This window comes from Saccostrea echinata, unplaced genomic scaffold (assembly GCF_033153115.1).
Source record: "Saccostrea echinata isolate AGI-Se365-2 ecotype Australia unplaced genomic scaffold, CSIRO_AGI_Sech_v1 ptg000009l, whole genome shotgun sequence".
In the NCBI taxonomy this organism is placed as follows: domain Eukaryota; kingdom Metazoa; phylum Mollusca; class Bivalvia; order Ostreida; family Ostreidae; genus Saccostrea; species Saccostrea echinata.
Window position 1 is genome coordinate 33815112 of NW_026889758.1, and position 21432 is coordinate 33836543.

The 21432-nt window shown below is 35.2% G+C and overlaps 1 protein-coding gene across 4 annotated transcripts in view; it reads left to right on the forward strand.

Moving 5' to 3' along the window:
* The window catches only part of LOC133182242 (insulin-like peptide receptor), a 70313-nt gene that overhangs the window by 44243 nt on the left and 4638 nt on the right, over window positions 1-21432 (forward strand). The window contains exons 13-26 of one of the 4 annotated variants that reach the window (XM_061317004.1): window positions 159-173; window positions 6958-7014; window positions 9023-9362; window positions 9656-9749; window positions 13548-13696; window positions 13923-14094; window positions 14401-14559; window positions 15705-15847; window positions 18898-18962; window positions 19485-19617; window positions 20170-20199; window positions 20420-20579; window positions 20761-20890; window positions 21035-21169. In XM_061317004.1, coding sequence (XP_061172988.1) covers window positions 159-173; window positions 6958-7014; window positions 9023-9362; window positions 9656-9749; window positions 13548-13696; window positions 13923-14094; window positions 14401-14559; window positions 15705-15847; window positions 18898-18962; window positions 19485-19617; window positions 20170-20199; window positions 20420-20579; window positions 20761-20890; window positions 21035-21169 — 1782 coding nt within the window. The remainder of the gene's footprint in view (window positions 1-158; window positions 174-6957; window positions 7015-9022; window positions 9363-9655; window positions 9750-13547; window positions 13697-13922; window positions 14095-14400; window positions 14560-15704; window positions 15848-18897; window positions 18963-19484; window positions 19618-20169; window positions 20200-20419; window positions 20580-20760; window positions 20891-21034; window positions 21170-21432) is intronic. The other 3 variants (XM_061317006.1, XM_061317005.1, XM_061317007.1) reach the window with 3 other exon arrangements.

Consider the following 21432-nt stretch of genomic DNA (forward strand, 5'->3'; position numbering starts at 1 on the left):
TTGTTCTAATACTAAAGAATGTGTGTTTTAAGAGTCTTGATGTGTTAAGAGTGTATATGTATGTGTTTTTGTATTCACCACTAACAATGCCGGCCATGTCTCTCACGTTTCTTGTCGTTCTTTACATAATGTTACAACTTCTTTGTTATCACATTTAGGCACAAACAAGATGGGTAAGTAATGATGAAATGAAGCAGATTGAAAAAGAAATTTTCCAAAAAAAAAAATGTATGAGTGATGCACCATCTGCATTTAAAACTTAACTCTATTACTCGACCACCAAAAAAACCAAACCTTCAGGGAAAATTTTTGTGTTCACTCATTGTCATTGTAGACTGCATCTTGTAATTTATGAATTTATGATTAAAATCACAAAGGTGAATTCCTACCATTTCTATTTATATAACCACCATCTACCACTTGTTAAGTACAGTGAGTTATTTTTAGTTTCTAATTTTAGTTTTATTTTCGTGTTTCACTTTGACAAAAAACCTTTTGTATTGTATACCGTTTAATTTTTCACATATATATCTTCATATTATATTGAGTGTTCGTATTGTATAGACACAGTTCAACAAAAATTTTCCCTCTGTATTTGTTCATGGCATAACATTCAGTTTGATTGCTAAATGGTTTTACTGGGAGATTTTATTTACAGTAAATTAAAACATTTTATAAATTTTGCATAGTGATTTTAGTGTTAAAAAAGGTTATGCTTGTGGGGTTTTCAAACTTTAATTATTTTGGCTCTTTTTTTTCTTTTAAATCCAGTGTTGCCATTAAAAAAAAAAGAAATTTATGAAAAATATAAAGGAAAATTGTAACCATTTTTTTTCCCATTAAGTGTTCATACTTGTTTTGTATGCCCGGGGAAAAAATATTTGTTCATAATTTGAAAAAATCACATCAATAAATGCATTTTCTATGCATCTTGGAGTAAAAAAGATCTTTTTTTTTATTTACTTAAAAAGGAGAAATCTTTATTAGGAATTCAAGATCTTTTTTTTTTTTGACAGTCATTAACTAAAAATGACCCTTTCTAGGTTTTAAGTGCATTGGGTGCTTATTTGGGTAAATATGATATTTCTTTGTCCTTTTTTTTTAAAAGTAAGCTAGCATTTACAATTTTTAAATTCATTTATTCATTTTAAAAGTACAAGTGCTTATAAAGTATTTGAAATAAACCATTAAATTTTCTGTTTTGTCAATTAAAAAAAGGGGAAAAAAACCTTTTGTTTTCCTAGTAATCTGAATTTGACTTTTAGGGTAACGAGAGTATCACAGTTTGGCCTCCTTTTGCTGCATTACGTGTACATTTTTGAATTATGCATTTTTTCTTTCTATACTCTTTGGCATGAAATACAGTATACAGAAATATTGTATGAGGAAAGGACTATATTCTGTAGTGGCCAGTATATGCCCCCAAAATAAAACTTTGATGGAGAAATCTTTAATTATGTTCTAAACCAGGTGGATATTTGCAGACTTCAAAGCATTAAATATTTTTATCAACTATGACATCATTAGTTAGATATGACGTCAATAAAATGACGTAAATTCCAAAATGCAATGATTTTGAGAGAAAATAGTGTATTTTACGTCGGTATTTTGATTGGAAATTATCGAGCGCAGGTCTGCTCAGACTAGATATTTTGATATAATGTGTAGAATGATAATATCAATGAAATATGTGAATATGGAACCTGAGCAAGCTTGCGCTCTATAAATACTATAGTCAAATTTGAACAAACTCTGTGCATTTTGCCCTCTATTTAAAAAAAAAAACGGAAATCCAAATAGTTTGTGACGTCACAGAGACAAGAAAAGCCAACTAATTTTTCCAATTTCATAATATATTGTCTTAATTTGGATTATTTTATACAATATATGCACCTTGCTCATTTCAAGAGATTTTCAAAATTTGACTATTATGGGGGCAGGAATACGCCCTTACCGTATATAGTTCTTTTATATATTTTGCTTCAATTACTTTTGAGAATGTTATGCTATGAATGAATACTTGTTCCTTGGAGTTAAGAGCTAGTCTAAAGTTCTGATGCAGTGTGAAGTGACACCTCTAATGGTAAAAAAAAAAAAACAAGATTATCTTTCGATGTGAAATAACAATAAATGTGTATCTTGTTATGTAAGTGTGTGTGGAGGAAAAATTATGCACAATTCAATCACTAGGGAAATCCAATCTTCCAATTTTCAATCAAAGAGTTTGCCTTTCTTTTGCCCCAATCATACTACCCGGGGGTATTTATTATTCTAAAGAAAAAAAAATATTAAGGGAAATAAGGTCATTATGTCAGATCAGAAGTTTGGAAGGTGTAGTTATTTTGAGGAATGTAGAATAAACGAAGGTTATGAGAGTTTGAGTATGCTTTATGAAGGAATTATGGGAATGGCTAAAGCAACTGGAGGATATTGACTGGAAATGAAGACTAGAATGGGTATTTGAAATTAGGACAAGAGGAAAAGGATTTGAAATAAAGACTAGATGACTAGGACTTGAAATAAGAATTACAGAATAACCTGAGTGAAAAGTGAGGACTTAAAGGTATTATAAATGAGGATTGTTTATTAATAAAAATAGAAATGAAGGGTACAAATAGACATGGGGACTATGGATGAAGGGTGCAAGTAGACATGGGGACTACCGATGAATGGTGCAAGAAGACATGGAACTAAAGATGCAGGGTGCAAGTAGACATGGGGACTTTGGATGAAGGGTGCAAGGAGACATGGGGAACTATAGATGAAAGGTGCAAGTAGACATAGGGACAATAGATGAAAGGTGCAAGTAGACATTGGGACAATAGATGAAGGGTGCAAGTAGACATTGGGACAATAGATGAAGGGTGCAAGTAGACATTGGGACAATAGATGAAGGGTGCAAGTAGACATTGGGACAATAGATGAAGGGTGCAAGTAGACATTGGGACAATAGATGAAGGGTGCAAGTAGACATGGGACAATAGATGAAGGGTGCAAGTAGACATGGGACTATAGACGAAGGGTGCAAGTAGACATGAGGACTTAAGATGAAGGGTGCAAGTAGACATTGGGACAATAGATGAAGGGTGCAAGTAGACATGGGGACTTTAGATGAAGGGTACAAGTAGACATGGGGACAATAGATGAAGGGTGCAAGTAGACATGGGGACTATAGATGAAAGGTGCAAGTAGACATGGGGACAATAGATGAAGGGTGCAAGTAGACATGGGGACTTTGGATGAAGGGTGCAAGGAGACATGGGGAACTATAGATGAAAGGTGCAAGTAGACATGGGGACAATAGATGAAGGGTGCAAATAGCCCTGAGACTATAGATGAAGGGTGCAAGTAGACATGGGACTATAGATGAAGGGTGCAAGTAGACATGGGGACTGTGGATGAAGGGTGCAAGTAGACATGGGGACTACCAATGAATGGTGCAAGAAGACATGGAACTAAAGATGCAGGGTGCAAGTAGACATGGGGACTTTGGATGAAGGGTGCAAGGAGACATGGGGAACTATAGATGAAAGGTGCAAGTAGACATAGGGACAATAGATGAAGGGTGCAAGTAGACATGGGACTATAGATGAAGGGTGCAAGTAGACATGGGGACAATAGATGAAGGGTGCAAGTAGACATTGGGAAAATAGATGAAGGGTGCAAGTAGACATGGGGACTTTGGATGAAGGGTGCAAGGAGACATGGGGAACTATAGATGAAGGGTGCAAATAGACATGGAGACTTTGGATGAAGGGTGCATGTAGACATGGGGACTATAGATGAAGGGTCTAAGTAGACATGGGGGCTATAGATAAAGGGAGTTAGTATACATGGGGACAATAGATGAAAGGTGCAAGTAGACATAGGGACTATAGATGAAAGGTGCAAGTAGACATGGGGACTACCGATGAATGGTGCAAGTAGACATGGAACTAAAGATGCAGGGTGCAAGTAGACATGGGGTCTATAGATGAAGGGTGCATGTAAAACATGGAGACTATAGATGAAAGGTGCAAGTAGACATGGAGACTATAGATGTAGGGTGAAAGGAGACATGGGGACTATAGATGAAGGATGCAAGTAGGCATGGGGACTTTAGATGAATGGTGCAAGTAAACATGGGGTTATAGATGAAAGGTGAAAGTAGACATGGGGACTATAGATGAAGGTTCTAAGTAGACATGAGGGCTCTAGATGAAGGGAGTAAGTATACATGGGGACAATAGATGAAAGGTGCAAGTAGACATGGGGATTTTAGATGAAGGGTGCAAGTAGACATAGGGACTGTAGATGAAGGGTGCAAGTAGACATGGGACTATAGATGAAGGGTGCAAGTAGACATGGGGACTACCGATGAAGGGTGCAAGTAGACATGGAACTAAAGATGCAGGGTGCAAGTAGACATGGGGATTTTAGATGAAGGGTGCAAGTAGACATAGGGACTGTAGATGAAGGGTGCAAGTAGACATGGGAACTTAAGATGAAGGGTGCAAGTAGACATGGGGACTATAGATGAAGGGTTTAAGAAGACATGGGGACTATAGATGGGGAATCATGAAGAAGGGAAGGGATTTATCAATATGGAAGAAAAGGACAAACTGATTAGATTGAAAAGCAGATGTCCAGTTAGAATATGGCCATTAGATTTTCAGGTCTTTAGATGTGATTGAATTGTGCAGACTGGTACATGTATAGAATGAGAGGCTATTGTTTTGTTTTGTTCAAAGTCTGGTGTTGATGTTAGATACTTCTATCTCTTCTCTTCTATCTTATACTTGAATTTCAAATTTGGGTTGCTAGATAGATAATTGATGCCAGTTTTGTGCTTCTGGGCTTTAAGTCTGCCGCGAAACTTTCTGCTCTTTCTTCGTCTTGTCCTATTGAGTCTGGTGTAAGTGTTTGTCTTCATGTAAACCTTCCTCTTATATAGGACTCTCAGTGGAAACTTGGGTGGCTAGGAACATAAAATGTTGATTGTTCTACACAACCCCCCCCCCCCCCCCTTCCCCCATTTTTAATTTAAAAATTGATTGGTAATTTTGTTTCATGATAAGAATTCTCATTAGGATATAAGGGTTATTTAAATAAAGATATAAAGTTTGCATTACAATGATACTGTCTACTTTGATTAGAAAAAAATTGAAATCTGTGTTACTTACAACTATTTTAACACATAATTATTGCAAGTTGGTCCCTCTCTACCTTCACCCTTTCCCCTTCTTTAAAATATAATCAGTTTAATGTAGAATTTATTCATAATCTTAGATATAAATGTCAGTGTGTATTATTTATTTGTTCTCTACAAAGCATAAACTTTCCCAAGTGCTAATCATCGTAAATTAACAGCTCATCCATCATATTATGTTGCTCCTTTATTTTTAATGCCTGAGAAAGGAAAACAGCTATTTTATATACATATATGCATCTGTTCATTATCATGCTTGTGCTGAGATTTTTATTTGGATTTCAAAGTTAGTATCATCTTGTCATAGACAAATGTACACAGATTCACAAATTAAGGGAAACTGAGATTTTTTTTTAAAGCTTTGCTAAAATTTCCACCAAGCACCTGCCTAGTGAGACGTGAGCACACACCCTGCCCATCCTAGTCACACATACAGCCAAGAAGTGCATGAAGTCAATTATACACACTACACTTATTAAATTAATATCTCTTTGTTTTGTCTCCCCAAACAGCTTATTATTTGACAGTGCAGACAATTTAAGTTCCTTACAGCAAAATTTTTGACAAGTGTAATTAGACCAAAAAAGTTAAGATGTTGCCCAATGAGAAAAAATGTGACTTTTTTACAGTGCAGAACAGCCATGACCCTTAAGGCCACGCAAGCTTGAAGTTGTTTTTTTTTTTTTGTGACCCATTTGTTCAAAAGTACACTTTTTGTCTAAACAGAAGATAATGCTACTCTAAATATTTTAATGTGGTTAAAAAAAACCAAGAGAACTCGAAATTGTGGTCATGATTTGAAGTATTAATACAATGGTTATATGTTGTCTATAGGTCTTCTGTTTTTCTCTTTTGATGATATGTTTAATAATTGCTAGCAAATGATCCAATAAAAAATTGTGGTTTTCCAATTTTAATGAATTCTAAGGAAGGGGACTGGTATATCAGGCAGTGCACAAGGAAGGAAACCCTTCACAAGATCATTTCATTGTTTATGTTGAAAAGAGTTTTGAAATATTTTTTATTCCCAAAATTAAAATGATAGGTTTGAATTTTGAGGCCATTTTTCTGTCAGTCCAGAATTTTTAAAAATATGGAGTGTAATTTTTTTTATGCCCTAGATTAACATACCATTGTATAAGAAATTGTATACATATATACTGTAAGATTTCATATTTCAACAAAAGTGGGTAAACATACAAATAATATTGGCAGTAATAAATTAATAGTACGCCATACATGTATTACAAGTAAAAGACCTAAGCAGATACATTTTTATTCTTAAAATTTAACTTTTTTTCTTTAACAAAAGCTATAACTTGCAGATTTGTGAAATAAATGCAGTAAATGTGTTGTGAGGATGTCTTTGTTGCTACTGTAGTTATTTATGTAACATCATATATCAGATACCCCTTCATTGTACTGTAACAGTCATTACTTGCTTTTAATCCACAATCATATTCATGTCAGTAAATCTCTTTTCATGGAATGAAAGTCATTTATTTTTGAAAAATTTTATCCTCCAGGGTATTTTCATTCTGTAAATCATGCATTAATTATAATACATGTTCTCTTGGTTTTTTGATTAATTTCTTAATAATATCATATCATCTGTTTAATTTTCAGTCTTTTGTACATATTTTTTTTCTTCTTCTTTAATGTCGTGCTTTAGTCTTGAGGAAAGGTGTTTTTTGATCATGTGTTTTGTGTTTATAGTCAGCAAATATCTGTAGTAATCACAATTGGCTTGTATTGCTTAATTATCACAGGACAGATTACGGTCCCCCAAAACCAATGCCGGATTTGCCCACAGATTTGCCCACATCGTGAGTTTGACCACATACCACCAAAAATTTTAAAGAGTCGGCCAACCATTTTTTGTAGCTAGTGTAAAATGCACCTCTGCCTATAATCGCCAGCAACACTAATAATGTGCATCTTGCATTATCTGAAAGAGTTTTTAAACAAGATTTGCATGAATTTCAACGGAGATGATCTCAACAGATAAATAGATTACTGAAGAAGTGGATAACAATTTTTTCATGACCCTCTTAAGAAAATTGTTAAAAATGATGAAAATATGCTTATACTAAATGCAGAAATTTTTATAAATTCAAAATTCATATTATTGATGTTGTTTGCTTTTATAGAGAGAAGGCAAGATATTGTCCATAAATTTAGTCGCTTTCAGTGTATTTTTATGCAAGAAAAAACCCTGAATTATCAACTTTGGCATTCTATAAAAGAAAGAAAAATCAAAATGTAAAATTGTCTAAATTTACAATAATTTTTGCACCAGCTAAATTCATGCTTAAAATTCTTTCTCATTTTGGCTTGAGATTACAAAGTAAAATTTTTCATAATTTATATTTTTATATTTTTTTTCTTTATTCCTCAACAGAATTTTGAATTTTCTATATCCTTTACTATTATATAATGAGGTGCATGAAACATGGCATTCATAATGGCTTTCACCTAATGCACTCTAGGTTTTTGGCTTGCATGGATTAATTTTTTTATTGACTTCAAAATTTTAAGAATCCATGGAAAATATACCCTCAATTTGAATGACTGGAAATTCAGAATGTGCTGTCTTCTTGGTATTTTGGTGTTTCCTTGAGCAGTCGTGATTCCCCAAGGGCTAGTTACAAAATAGCACCCATATACCGTATATTAAATGCCTCATATCAATCGGAAAAAGAGATGGTTGAATTTGTTCTTTTCTTAAATGTGATAAGCTTTACAGCCAGTTCACCATACTTAGGTAGTTGCAAAAACATCTTACTTTTATATGCTTGTACACCTATATATTATTGTAGAAAATCATCTTCTAAAACTCCCATTAGTAGACTTACCTACACTCCATGTAGTGCTGATATATTTTCACTAAAACTGATCATCAAATTTCATACAGATAACCTTTTCCATGCTCATGGAAGCAGGAAGATTGTGATTTTATGGTGTAGCTAGTTTTGAGCAATTTCAGTGGCTGAAACCAAGAGGTTACCCAGCAGTCAAGTTGATTAACTCAGACTAGTCATTTTCATGGTTTTTTCAGACATTCTTTTCCAGCTTTGGGAATAGGACTGAGGCCTTTTCATTCTTTCGACTTGAGCATGGCTGTTAACCCCCCTACTACCTTCCCCCCCTCTCTCACACTTCCTTCCAGAATTGTGCATAATCTATGATGTGATGGACTTGAATAATACTGCTATTGTCAGACCTATGAGTATAGAGTGATGCTACCTGTATATATATATATGTATATATTTAGATAGTATTTTGTAAACACATTACGAAGTGTATATGCCTTTATGAAATTCATTTATATATTCTGTTTTCTTGTATATCTGACAGCTAGCTAGTCTATATGCATGTGAAGATCATTGGATTGTTGCACTTGTAATAACTTAAAAGAGATTATTTCCTTTTCATTTTAATTTACATTCTAAACAATTTATAAGCTTAACACATTAAAACAAAAGTGCAGCCTCCAAGAATCTTGAAATGCACGATATATTTGATACACATTTTGAGTTGATCTAATTCACAGCACTGATTAATCACGAGTTTTTATATTGATTGTGTTTAAGCACTTTTTTACCATTAACACGAGTGATTATTTCAGGAATATGATTCATTAACTTAACACCTATATAATTTATTTAATTTATAGCTAAATAATATGAAATTACCCATTGTTAAATTTGTTCATTCGATTTGGTCAACCTTAAGAAAACATGGAGAAAGATCTCCTTTTCTAATAAATTTATAAAGCTGTCGATGAAAATGATCATTTAAATGAATAATAATTTTCTAATACATTTCTTATAGAATGGACAGCAAAAAAGCAGAAAGACTGTTCAAAAAAAACCGCAAGTTCAAGAACTTTAATATCACACGTCCTACCAGACTGCCAAAAAATCAGAACCCTAAGTTTGCTCGACAGAGAGCCAAGCGGTATAGTCGAGAGGCCTCCATGCAGTATAACTCATCTGTCCCTGGCCACCTCAAGTTCAATTTAAATGATTCTCTGGAAAATGACACAGATGAAGCGAATGAGACAGAAAAAGATCTCCCCTTTAATAAGGTCATTGTTCAGACTCCAGTACAAAAGAATGATATGAGTTACATTATCAGCAACTTAGGCCACTTTCAGGACTATAGAATTGAGGTATGTTAACCTTAGCTCAGAAAAGATTCATAAATTAAAACATAATTTTATTCTGAACAGTATTGATGTCCATGGTGAAACTTATTTTTTTAATAATTTTCTTATTTTGTAACTGGGTAATATATGTTAAAGTCATTACATTCATATTAGCAATGACAATGAAATGACAGGCAGAATCATTGTAAATTTACCGGTATGTAATATATTTCATTTATTTTTTCTATTGCAATGACACTTTTTTTTTAAATTCAAGCCTATGATTTATGTGATGTGAATTTTTCTGTATTCAATAGGTGATAGCTTGTCAGGAGAGAGATCCTCGGGATCCAGCCAGAATTAAGCTCTGCAGTATCAGGGCTATATCACTGGCCAGGACCTTACCCGACAGTAAGTGGCATTGGCTTTTCCCTCAAAAATAGGTTGTGGAAGAAAGGGGTGTGTATTTAACTCACCTGAGCCGAAGGTTCAAGTGAGCTTTTCTGATCAAACTGTTGTTGTTGTGGTTGTTGTCATCTGAAACTTTTCAATTTTTCGTCGTCTTCTCCAGAGGCACTGGGCAAATTTCAATCAAACTTGGCATACAGTATCTTTGGGTGAAGGGATTCAAGTTTCTTCAAATGAAGGGTTGTGCCCTCTTCCAAGGGGAGATGATAAAGAAAATAGTAAAAACTGGTTGGGTTATTTAAAAATCTTATGAACCACTAGGCCAGAAAAAATGAAACATATACATGTATAAAAATTCCATGGCATTGAGTACATTCAAGTTTGTTGCAATCATGACTCCAGAGGGTAGGGATGGGCCACTATGGGTGATCAAAGTTTACAATCTAATCTAAGCAATCTGATTTTAACTTGAGAATATATAGGGAAAAGCTTTAAGATCTCCTCAAGAACAGCAAAGGCATAATGAGTCATATCAATATTGAAGCATCTTAAGGAGGGTAGATTCAGGTTCGTTCAAGTGATGACCCGTGGGGGTAGGAATAGGATGGGGCCACACAGGGGTTCAAAGTTTTTCATTTGAATATATTGGAAAAAATCTTTTAAAAAAATCTTTTTCTCAAGAACAGAAAAGCCATGATTAGTCATGTTGATAAGGAAGCATCCTCAAGTAGTGTAGGTTCAAGTGATGACCCCTTGGGGTAGGGTTGGGCCACATTGGGCAACTAATTTTAACTTGGGAATATATGGGGAAAAACTTAAGAATCTTCTCAAGAACAGTAAAGGCGTGATTATTAGTCCCCTACCGGTGAAACCGGAGGGGACTATAGGTTTCCTCTGAGACTGTCCGTCCATCTGTCTGTCTGTCCGTCTGTCTGTCTAGCTGTCTGTCTGTCCCTCTGTCTGTCAGTCTGTCCCACTTGGTTTTCCGCACTTTTTTCCTAAACGCTTGCAGATATTGAGCTGATTTTTGGTTTGTCAGTGTAACTTGATGAGTTACAGATCAAGTTTGCATTTCATTCCGCTTCATTGATTTTTGACGGAATTATGGCCTTTTCAATTTTTAGGGGTTTTCCGCAATTTTCTTCTAAACGCTTTCAGATATTGAGCTGATTTTTAGCTCACCTCGACGAAGTCGAGATGAGCTTATGCTATACCGTCGGCGTTAGCGTCGGTGTCCCGGTTAAAGTTTTAGGAGCAAGTCCCATTCCCAAGTAACTATAAGCCCTGCATGGACCAAACTTGCATGGATAATGCATCTAGGGATGGACACTACCACACTTGCTTCGGATGCTGGATCTGACCTAGATTTTCCAGATGAATGACCAGGTTAAAGTTTTTGGCGCAGGTCCATTCCTAAGTAACTAGAAGCCCTACCTGGACCAAACTTGCATGGATAATGCATCTAGGGATGGACACTACCACACTTGCTTCGGATGCTGGATCTGACCTAGATTTTCCAGATGAATGACCAGGTTAAAGTTTTTGGAGCAGGTGCATTCCCAAGTAACTATAAGCCCTACCTGAACTAAACTTGCATGTATGATGCATCTAGGGATGGACACTACCACATTTGCTTCGGATGCTGGATCTGACCTAGATTTTCCAGATGAATGACCACTGCAGGTTAAAGTTTTTGGAGCAGGTGCATTCCCAAGTAACTATAAGCCCTACCTGAACTAAACTTGCATGTATGATGCATCTAGGGATGGACACTACCACATTTGCTTCGGATGCTGGATCTGACCTAGATTTTCCAGATGAATGACCACTGCAGGTTAAAGTTTTTGGAGCAAGTCCCATTCCCAAGTAACTATAAGCCCTGCATGGACCAAACTTGCATGGATAATGCATCTAGGGATGGACACTACCACACTTGCTTCGGATGCTGGATCTGACCTAGATTTTCCAGATGAATGACCAGGTTAAAGTTTTTGGAGCAGGTGCATTCCCAAGTAACTATAAGCCCTACTTGGACCAAACTTGGATGGATGATGCATCCAGGGGTGGACACTACGCTTGCTTCAGATGCTGGAACTGAGCTAGATTTTCCACATGTGAGACCAGGTTTAGATTTTGAAGCAGTCCTGTTCCCAAGTAATTACCGGTATAAGCCCTACCTGGACCAAACTTGCATGGATGATGCATCTAGGGATGTACATTAACCAACCTGCTTCGGATGCTGGATCTGACCTAGATTTTCTACATGAGTGAATTTTAGCCATTTTTAAACCAAATTAGCATGGATGATGTATCTAGGGATGGACACTTCCAGACTTGCTTTGGATTCTGAATCTGACCTACATTTTGCAGATGATATTGTGGCCTGTTATGATTAAACTTGCATAGATGGTGCATCTAAGGATGAAAACTTCCAGACTTGCTTTGGATGTTAGAACTGACCACAATTTTCTTGATTACTAAACAGGTTAAAAGTTTAATGAGCAGGTCTATTTCCAAATAACTACAAGTCATACTTAAACCAATCTTGCATGGATACTGATCTTGGGATGTACCCTAACTAGAAAAAAAAAATATGTGAAATTTGCCTTACTTATAGATAACATTCGTCAAGGTGAGCTTCGTAATCTTTGATTACCTATGTTTGGTATGTGACTTTACTTTGATTAGTTATAGATCAAGTTTGCATTTCGCCCCGCTTCATTAATTTTTTGATGGAATTATGGCATTTTCAATTCTTAACGGGAACCAGATTACACTTGCCGGTAGGGGACTAGTATTGCTAATGCAATACTTTCAGAATGCTTGTTCATATTGTTGTTGAATCCTCAGGTAGTGGAGATTCAAGTTTGTTCAAATAACCGTGAGGGTAGGGTGGGGCCACACTGGCTGATATGTTTTACATGTGAATATATTGGAAAAAATCTCCTCACAACAGCAATGCCATGGTATGTGATATTAATATGCAAGCATTCTAAGATAGTGTGGATTCAAATTTGTTCAAATCTTGGCCCTGGGGGTAGGGTGGGGCCACAATATGGGATCAAAGATTTACATGGAATATATTAAAAAAATCTTTTCAAGAACACCAAGGTTGTGATTGATCATAATATACAAGCATTTTCAGGTAGTTCATATTAAAGTTCAAATCATGACCCCAGGGGTAAGATAGGGCCAGAATAAGGGCTCTTATTATTGCAAAGGGATTATATATAGAAAAATATCTTTTTTTTTTTTTTTTTCTTTTCAAGAACAGTAGGGCCATGATTAATAATATTGATATGCAGCCATTCTCAGGTAATGCAGATTCAAGTTTGTTCCAGTCATTGCCATTGTGGTTAGGGTGGGGCCACAATAGGGGGTCAGTTTTACATTGGATTACATGCAAAATTCTTTTAAAATCTTCTTTACAAAAACTTTGAGGGTTATGATTAGTCATATTTACATGTTTATGCAGGCATCTCCAGGTAGTGCAGATCAAGAGATTTGAATAAGAATCCCTAAAAGAGGTTGGGAGGGGGGTTTAAAAGTCATTCATATTATTTTACAAGCATCCCCAGGTAGTAAAGATTCATTTAAAACATGGCCCTAGGGGTAGGGTGATGCTACAATATAGTATCAACAAATTTTATAGGAATATAGAAAAAAAATTGTAAAAATCTCCATCACAGCAAGGCTGTCCCAGGTGAGCATTGTGGCCGATGGGCATCTAGTTAACTTTGCCTATGAATGAATTTTTATTATTTTTTATTTATTTATTTTATTTATTTACTTTTTTTGCAGAAAAGGCTGATAACATTGATGTAAATTCAATCAAGATTTACAAAATGACTAATAATACTGGGGAAGTAATTGTGAACTGGGATGAGCCTAAAAAACCCAATGGGCTTATTCTGAGCTATGATATTCAGTACAGCAAAGTCATCAAAGATGTAAGTTAAATAATAATGATAATGTTTTGATGAAATTTTTTTCCACCACTATGAGAAAAGTATGACAATATTTTTGCACCATAAATATAGAATGAAAGACTTCACACTTCATTATCATGATGAAATTTGTGGCTGTATTAAATGGTTCTTTCATGTTGGTTTTTGTCACAATGAATTGGAGGTGATGAGATTGTATTATTAAAATTTAATATATTTGATGCCATAGGTGAAACCCAATACTTTATGTGTACCTCACCTGAAGTACAAGAAGATTCATGGCTATAAACTACAGAAGCTGGAACCTGGAAATTATTCTGTACAGATAAGAGCCACATCCCTGGCCTTTACAACCAATTACACTGAGCCTAAATATTTCTTTGTTTCTGCTCCAGCAACTGGTAGGTTACTAATTTTGACTTTCTTTAAAGTGGTTGTTTTATGTAGATATCATCACTAGACCTTTATTTTTGTCTCTAAATAAAGAAGAGGTTTAAGGAAATATTGCAAAGGTAGTGTAGAAGTTCAGAGTTTGCCTGCAAGAAAACTGATCCTGAAGTTAAGTGACCTCAGTGCATCATGAATGCATATAAATTCTTGGTTCTGCAAAATAATAAAATGCATGTACTTGATCATAGTGTATGAAAGTTGTTTAGCTCTGAAGTTGTTGAGCTGAGACAGTTAATACTATCATTTCTTATCTGTAGAATCTGAGTGGCCTCCTGAAACAATCATCGCTGTCACAGTATCAGGGGTTCTCCTCCTAATTCTCATCGTCGTCATTGGCGTGTGGCTCATCGCTCGTAGCAGATTCAAGAAGATACCTGACAGACCAGATTTTACTTCTATCAACCCTGATTATGAACGTATGACATTTTTAACAATTTTATTTAAAATTATTCAAAATTAAGAATAAATTTTCTAAAAGGAAATGTTTGAAATGATGTAAATCCTTCTAATGTAGACAGTATTATTCATTCACAACAAATGCTAAAATAAATATGCCAGCCAAAATGGATTAGCACACTACTATTCTCTATGCAGAAATGGAAGGGGGGAGCTGCAGAATGTGGTTGCTTGTAGGGCATATTGGTTAGAATAAAGGTCTTCTTTCCTTCTAGAGTCACCGTGTAAGGAATTGATCCTTACATTAAAGTCTCTAATCCCACTGTGGGATGTGGAGACTTGTCCTTCAGTTGAGACCATATAAACTTAGGTCACACATTTCAGTAGGTGTTTATTGGCACAAAAAAAGATACCTCACTGCTCAGTGACCATAAGCACAAAACATAGGTCTCAATTATCATCTTTCCTCAAGCAACTGATGACATCCCAAGAAGAGTAAAATATTTTGGAAAATGTAAAACAAACTCATAAATAATTTGGGAAGTGAGAATTGACTTCTCTATCGCTTAAATTAATATGTAAACAATTTAGTTGGATTACTTCTCTTTAGTAGATCAAGTTGAGATGATTTCAGTATAAACCTTTTGGAGTCAACTGAGGCTTTTGACCTTGAAAATATTAAATTGAAAGTTTTAAATCTTTGGGTCACATCTCATTACTATCGTCTAGAAATGTGATGAAGATAAATTGGGATACATTTCTGGATCTATTGAACATGTCAACCAGTTATGTCATTGCTGTTATTGTTAAATTGTGTTACTTCTTCAAAACAAACTTGTGGTCATTGAACTGCATATAAGTATGATATGTATTAAGGCAAAATACTTGCAAATGTAAATGCTAGATGATATCGATAATGCAAATTAGATGTTTTCTTTTTTTTTCTTTTTGGGTGAATTAAGTGCATCTTTTGTATCTTTGTTTTTAAAATCATATTTCAGAATTAAGATACTTCTTTCAGATAATGGTGAAAAAGAGAGATTGTGAAATTGAAATGTAATCCTATAAAAAAATTAATATTCAAAGAAGCAGGAAATGAGTCGTATCTGATTGCACTTTGCAAGTTTATTGACTTTTATGTTCTAATGCTGAACATTTGATACAGATTACAACCCTGATGAATGGGAAGTAGAGCGCGACAAGATTCAGCTGATTCGGGAACTGGGACAAGGTTCATTTGGTATGGTGTATGAAGGTGTTGCCAGAGACCTGTATGGAAAGGGAGGGGAAATCAAAGTTGCTGTCAAGGTAATTCGTGAATTCAAGAGAGTGTTGAGATAATTCATTAATTCAAGAGAAAGGGTGTCAAGATAATTATACCCCCCGCAAATGAAGTTTAGGGGGGGTATATTGGAATCAGCTTGTCCGTCTGTCTGTCTGTCCGTCCGTCTGTCTGTAGACGAGATTTTGTCCGGACCATTTCTTGGAAACTGTTGCAAGGATTTGTCTGAAAATTTGTACACTTATTATTTGCCATATGAAGGTGTGCACCTGGTATTTTCATCATGATGGGATAATTTTTCTGCATTTTACATGTTGTTTTTTTTTCATTTTTATTATGTGGTTTTGTCCGAATCTGTTCCCAGAGACTATTGCATAGATTTGTATGAAAATTTGTATACTTATTATTTACCATATGGAGATGTGCACCTGGTATTTTCAACATTATTTGATAATTTTTCTGCATTTCACAGTTTTTTTTTTTTCATTTTTATTGACTTAGTCATTTCGGGTTCATGTCTAAGGTTTGAGACATAGAATCTAGAACATCTGTACAAAAATGTGAACTACAGCTTAAAACAACTCATTAGAACTAAAAAAAAAATCAAAAAGTATTAAAAACAGTTTTTACATTACACAGCAGATAGTGTAAATCCATTTGTCCCTTGGGAGTAAAGAGTGGACATGCATCCAGTTAAAGATTAATTAATGAGTTCAGTGTGGGAAGCTGTTAGGGCATCTCTGATCAAGCAGATCTCCTGGGAATTGGGCAGAAAGAAATAAAGATCTCTGTTGTCTAAGTCTCCTAATTGTAATTTATGTCTGTCAAAATACATAGTAACTGGAACCAGCCTTTTATTTTTAAAATGAATTTGATATAAAGGTATTAAGATCAACTTGATTTTGTATAATTAATTATGATCATTTTTTTTTCAACACTCAGTTTGCAGAGTGTCATGTCTCACAAAGATGACAGATAGTTGCAAACTATTTTTTCAATGTAATAAAAAACACTGTAATTATTGGAATTGATGTTTTATTAGGCTGCACCTTAGTTTCATTCATTAAAAAAAATATAATGAGTAATTAAATTTTCACTCTAAATGTTTAAGCAAATTGTGAACACCTCTCACATCTAGAAAACATTAGTGATTTGGTACCTTTTCTGAAAAACCCAGCAGTGGGTATTTGTCCCTTTTGGACAGTTCTAGTTTATAAATTCAAGAGAGACTGTCGAGATAATTCATTAATTCAAGAGAGACTGTTGAAATAATTCATTAATTCAAGAGAGAGTGTCGAGATAATTCATTACTTGTTTGATATGATGTATTTTGAAAAGGGGTATTTAAAATGATATTGCTTACTGTAGATTCCTAAATATACGCGAGGAATTAATTATCGCGTAATTACACGAGAAGCACCACTCGCGAAATAAAATTACTTGCTTTTTAGCTCACCTGAGCTGAAAGCTCAAGTGAGCTTTTCTGATCACCTGTTGTCCGTCGTCCGTCCGTCTGTAAACTTTTCACATTTTCAACTTCTTCTCAAGAACCAGTGGGCCAATTTTAACCAAACTTGGTACAAAGTATCCTTGGGTGAAGGGGAGTTTAAATTGTTAAAATAAAGGGCCAAGTCCCCTTACAAGGGGAGATAATCAAGAAAAGACAAAAATAGGGTAGGGTCATTAAAAAATCTTCTTCTCAAGAACCACTGGACCAGAATAGCTGAAACTTATGTGGAAGCATCCTGGGGTAATGTAGATTGTAAATTGTTCAAATCATGACCCCTGGGGGTAGGGTGGGGCCACAATAGGGAATCCAAGTTTTACATTGAAATATATAGGATAAATCTTTCAAAATCTTCTTCTCAAGAACCACTGGACCAGAATATCTGAAACTTATGTGGAATCATCCAGGCATCGTGTAGATTCTAAATTGTTCGAATCGTGACCCCCGGGGGTAGGGTGGGGCCCCAATAGGGAATCCAAGTTTTACATTGAAATATATAGGAAAAACCTTTAAAAATCTTCTTCTCAAGAACCACTGGACCAGAATAGCTGAAACTTATGTGGAAGCATTCTGGGGTAGTGTAGATTGTAAATTCTTCAAATCATGACCCCCGGAGGTAGGGCGGGGCCACAATAGGGAATCCAAGTTTTACATTGAAATATATAGGGAAAATCTTTAAAAATCTTCTTCTCAAGAACCACAGGGCCAGAATAGCTGAAACTTATGAGGAAGCATCCTGGGGTAATGTAGATTCTAAATTGTTCAAATCATGACCCCCGTGGGTAGGGTGGGGCCACAATAGGGAATCCAAGTTTTACATTGAAATATATAGGAAAAACCTTTAAAAATCTTCTTCTCAAGAACCACTGGACCAGAATAGCTGAAACTTATGTGGAATCATCCTGGGGTAGTGTAGATTCTAAATTGTTCAAATGGTGACCCCTGGGGGTAGGGTGGGGCCACAATAGGGAATCCAAGTTTTACATTGAAATATATAGGAAAAACCTTTAAAAATCTTCTTCTCAAGAACCACTGGACAAGAATAGCTGAAACTTATGTGGAAGCATCCTGGGGTAGTGTAGATTCTAAATTTTAAAAATCATGACCCCGGGGGTAGGGCGGGGTCACAGTAGGTATTACAAGGGGAAATCTGGTAAAGAACGGCATAGCCAAAGTTACTCAGGTGAGCGATGTGGCCCATTGGCCTCTTGTATTTTTATGGTGCTGAAATCAATGTAAAATCTCTCGATCAACCGTCCACTCGTGAATTATTGTTCTCGCGATTTGACGTCAAAAGTCATTTTGTGAAAAATAAGGAATCTACAGTATTGTTTTCCCAAATTTGTTCAAAAGTTTGATAATTTTTCCCCATTCAAAACCAACATTTCAAAAAAATGTTGCAAAATCACTGAAAGTTTTTATATGCAATTAAAAAAATGGGAAAAGGGCAACTTTGTTATTTAGCCATTTAATTTTCTTCATTATTGTTTATACCCTTCTGTGTTTGGAGGGAAGAATGAAAACTAAAATAGATTTGTCTTTAAAAATTAGAATGGTTTAAAATTTCAGACTGTCAATGAACATGCTACATACAGAGAGAGGATGGAGTTCCTGAGTGAAGCATCTAGAATGAAGTAAGTACATGTACCACTGTCACCTTGTATAAGCTGTATAATAAAGCTTGATACATATAATTAAAGAAGGGTTTCAGTTGACTGTTTATTTAGAATGAGCAAATATACTGACCATCACAAGAATCGAGTCATCAACAGACCAGCACTGTCTGTGTGAAAATATTCTTTTTATAGGCGACCTTGCAAAGGTGGTACTCTCAAACACTGTTAGCATCAGTAATGCTTAGCATGGGATCTAATGTCACAGAACATGCTTCTACCTGTAAAGAAACTTTGATTCTCAAAAATAATAAAATGTTCTTGTTCATTTATGCTTTGCTATTTCTTGTATTACTTCTACAAATAAAATGTATTCAACTAATTCGATGGTGCATTTTTTACAGTAGTCAATATATTAAAGTGGACTGTTTCTAGGTGTTTTCATCAGTACAAGGTTCAGTTGCTAGGTTTTAGTCTGATGGCCAGCCAGCCCTTCTCCTTATTATATAATACAGACTTCATTGTGACTTTGTGTGATTTTAGGGCCTTTGCCTGTAACCATGTGGTCAGGTTGCTAGGTGTGGTCTCGGATGGTCAGCCAGCCCTGCTAATTATGGAACTGATGGAGAAAGGCGATCTCAAGAATTTTCTCAGGATGCATCGACCAGTGGAAGAAGTGAGTTTGAATCTTACAGTGTTACATATTGAAAGAAATATGTTTGGATAAATATTGAGAGTAAGAAAGTAAAAGTTGAATAAAAATGTCAAGTTAATTATTCCATAGTTAGAATAATTTAACTGTGTCTTGCAGTATGAATTTGTCCAATTTGTTACAATTCGGCACAATTTCTCTTGCTTCTAAGTTATCTGACGTGTTGACTTTTGGAATTATTCATAGTGCATACATGTATGTAGACTATAATTATCTGCCCTGTTTATTTTGCTATATCGCCAGCACATGGAAGGAATTCTCTCGTTAAATTGGGTTTGTAGGACAAAATCATTTTAACAATGTTTTATCCAGTTATTCTTGTGCAATGAAGGATGTTAAGGTGATAGATTAGAGATTGACTTTCCAGTATATTTTCCGTGAGGGGGACTGTTTGAAGTGGACTTTTCTTTATTTTGTTTTTCTTTGGCCTTTGTTTGTGTTTAGCAGAGTTTCAAACATCAGTACCATGTTGTTCTTTAACTTTATTATAAAGGTGGTTTTTATTTCTGTTTACAGGACATTGATTCTACATTTGCTGGAATAAAGGTTGGTATTATCATTAACTTTATTTTACTTGGGTTTCAATTGTTTTATATACATGTAGATGTATTTTTTTGAGATACAAGTGTGAAATTAAACTTATATACATGTAGTTGAAACAGTTTTTGATGATATAAATTACCTGATATTAACAATTTTAAGGCTGATGATTGGACATAGAGAAACTCTCTCTTCAGAAATATTCAGGTGATATATTTATTTTCAGGAAAACATTAGTAGAACACCACCCACCATTAAACGAATTATTCAGATGGCAGGAGAAATAGCTGATGGCATGGCATATTTAGCTGATAAGAAGTTTGTACATAGGGATTTAGCAGCTAGGAATTGTATGGTTGCTGAAGACCTCACAGTCAAAATCGCAGGTCAGTATATACTGGGAGGTAAACATAATATATTACGTTTATTTGACAAAGTAAACAGGTATGATATGCTTACCTAATCTCTTGGTGATAAGCCTAGCAATAAAAAATGAAAGTTACAATATATTTGACTTTATACATGTATATGATGTGAGACTTAGATCTGTGCTCTATAATGTTGCAGATTTTGGCATGACAAGAGACATTTATGAGACAGATTATTATAGGAAGGGGGGTAAAGCATTATTACCGGTGAGGTGGATGGCTCCTGAGTCATTGAAAGACGGAATATTTACCAGTCTGTCTGATGTATGGTAAGTTAGCATCCCCTATGTCTGATGAACTATTCCATATCGAAAGGTGTGAAATATTGCACGATGTATGAAAAAATAGCATTCTCATAACTTCTCTGTTGTTAATTATACAAATTATGAATAATAGAAAGTGTGTTTCAACAGGTCATATGGAGTGGTCTTATGGGAAATGGCCACTCTGGCTGCCCAGCCTTATCAGGGCCTGTCCAATGAGGAGGTCCTGAGGTATGTGCTGAATGGCCGTGTGATGGAGAAACCTGAGGATTGTCCAGACAGACTGTGAGTAGTAGACATTTATATTTATTATATATATATTACAACAGGGTACTTCTCTGTAATTCAACTTGGAAAATGTGTTTGTGTGATTCCTTAGTATACCAGCAACAACAAATAGAGTAAACCAAAACATCAGGAATGTATAAATATGGGAAAATGTACATGTAATTAAAACACTAGCATACATTCATGATTGAATAAAAGTAAGGGATGGTTTTGAGACTCCTTTGCTTTACTATCAAGTAAGGTGTGATGATTTGATCTGA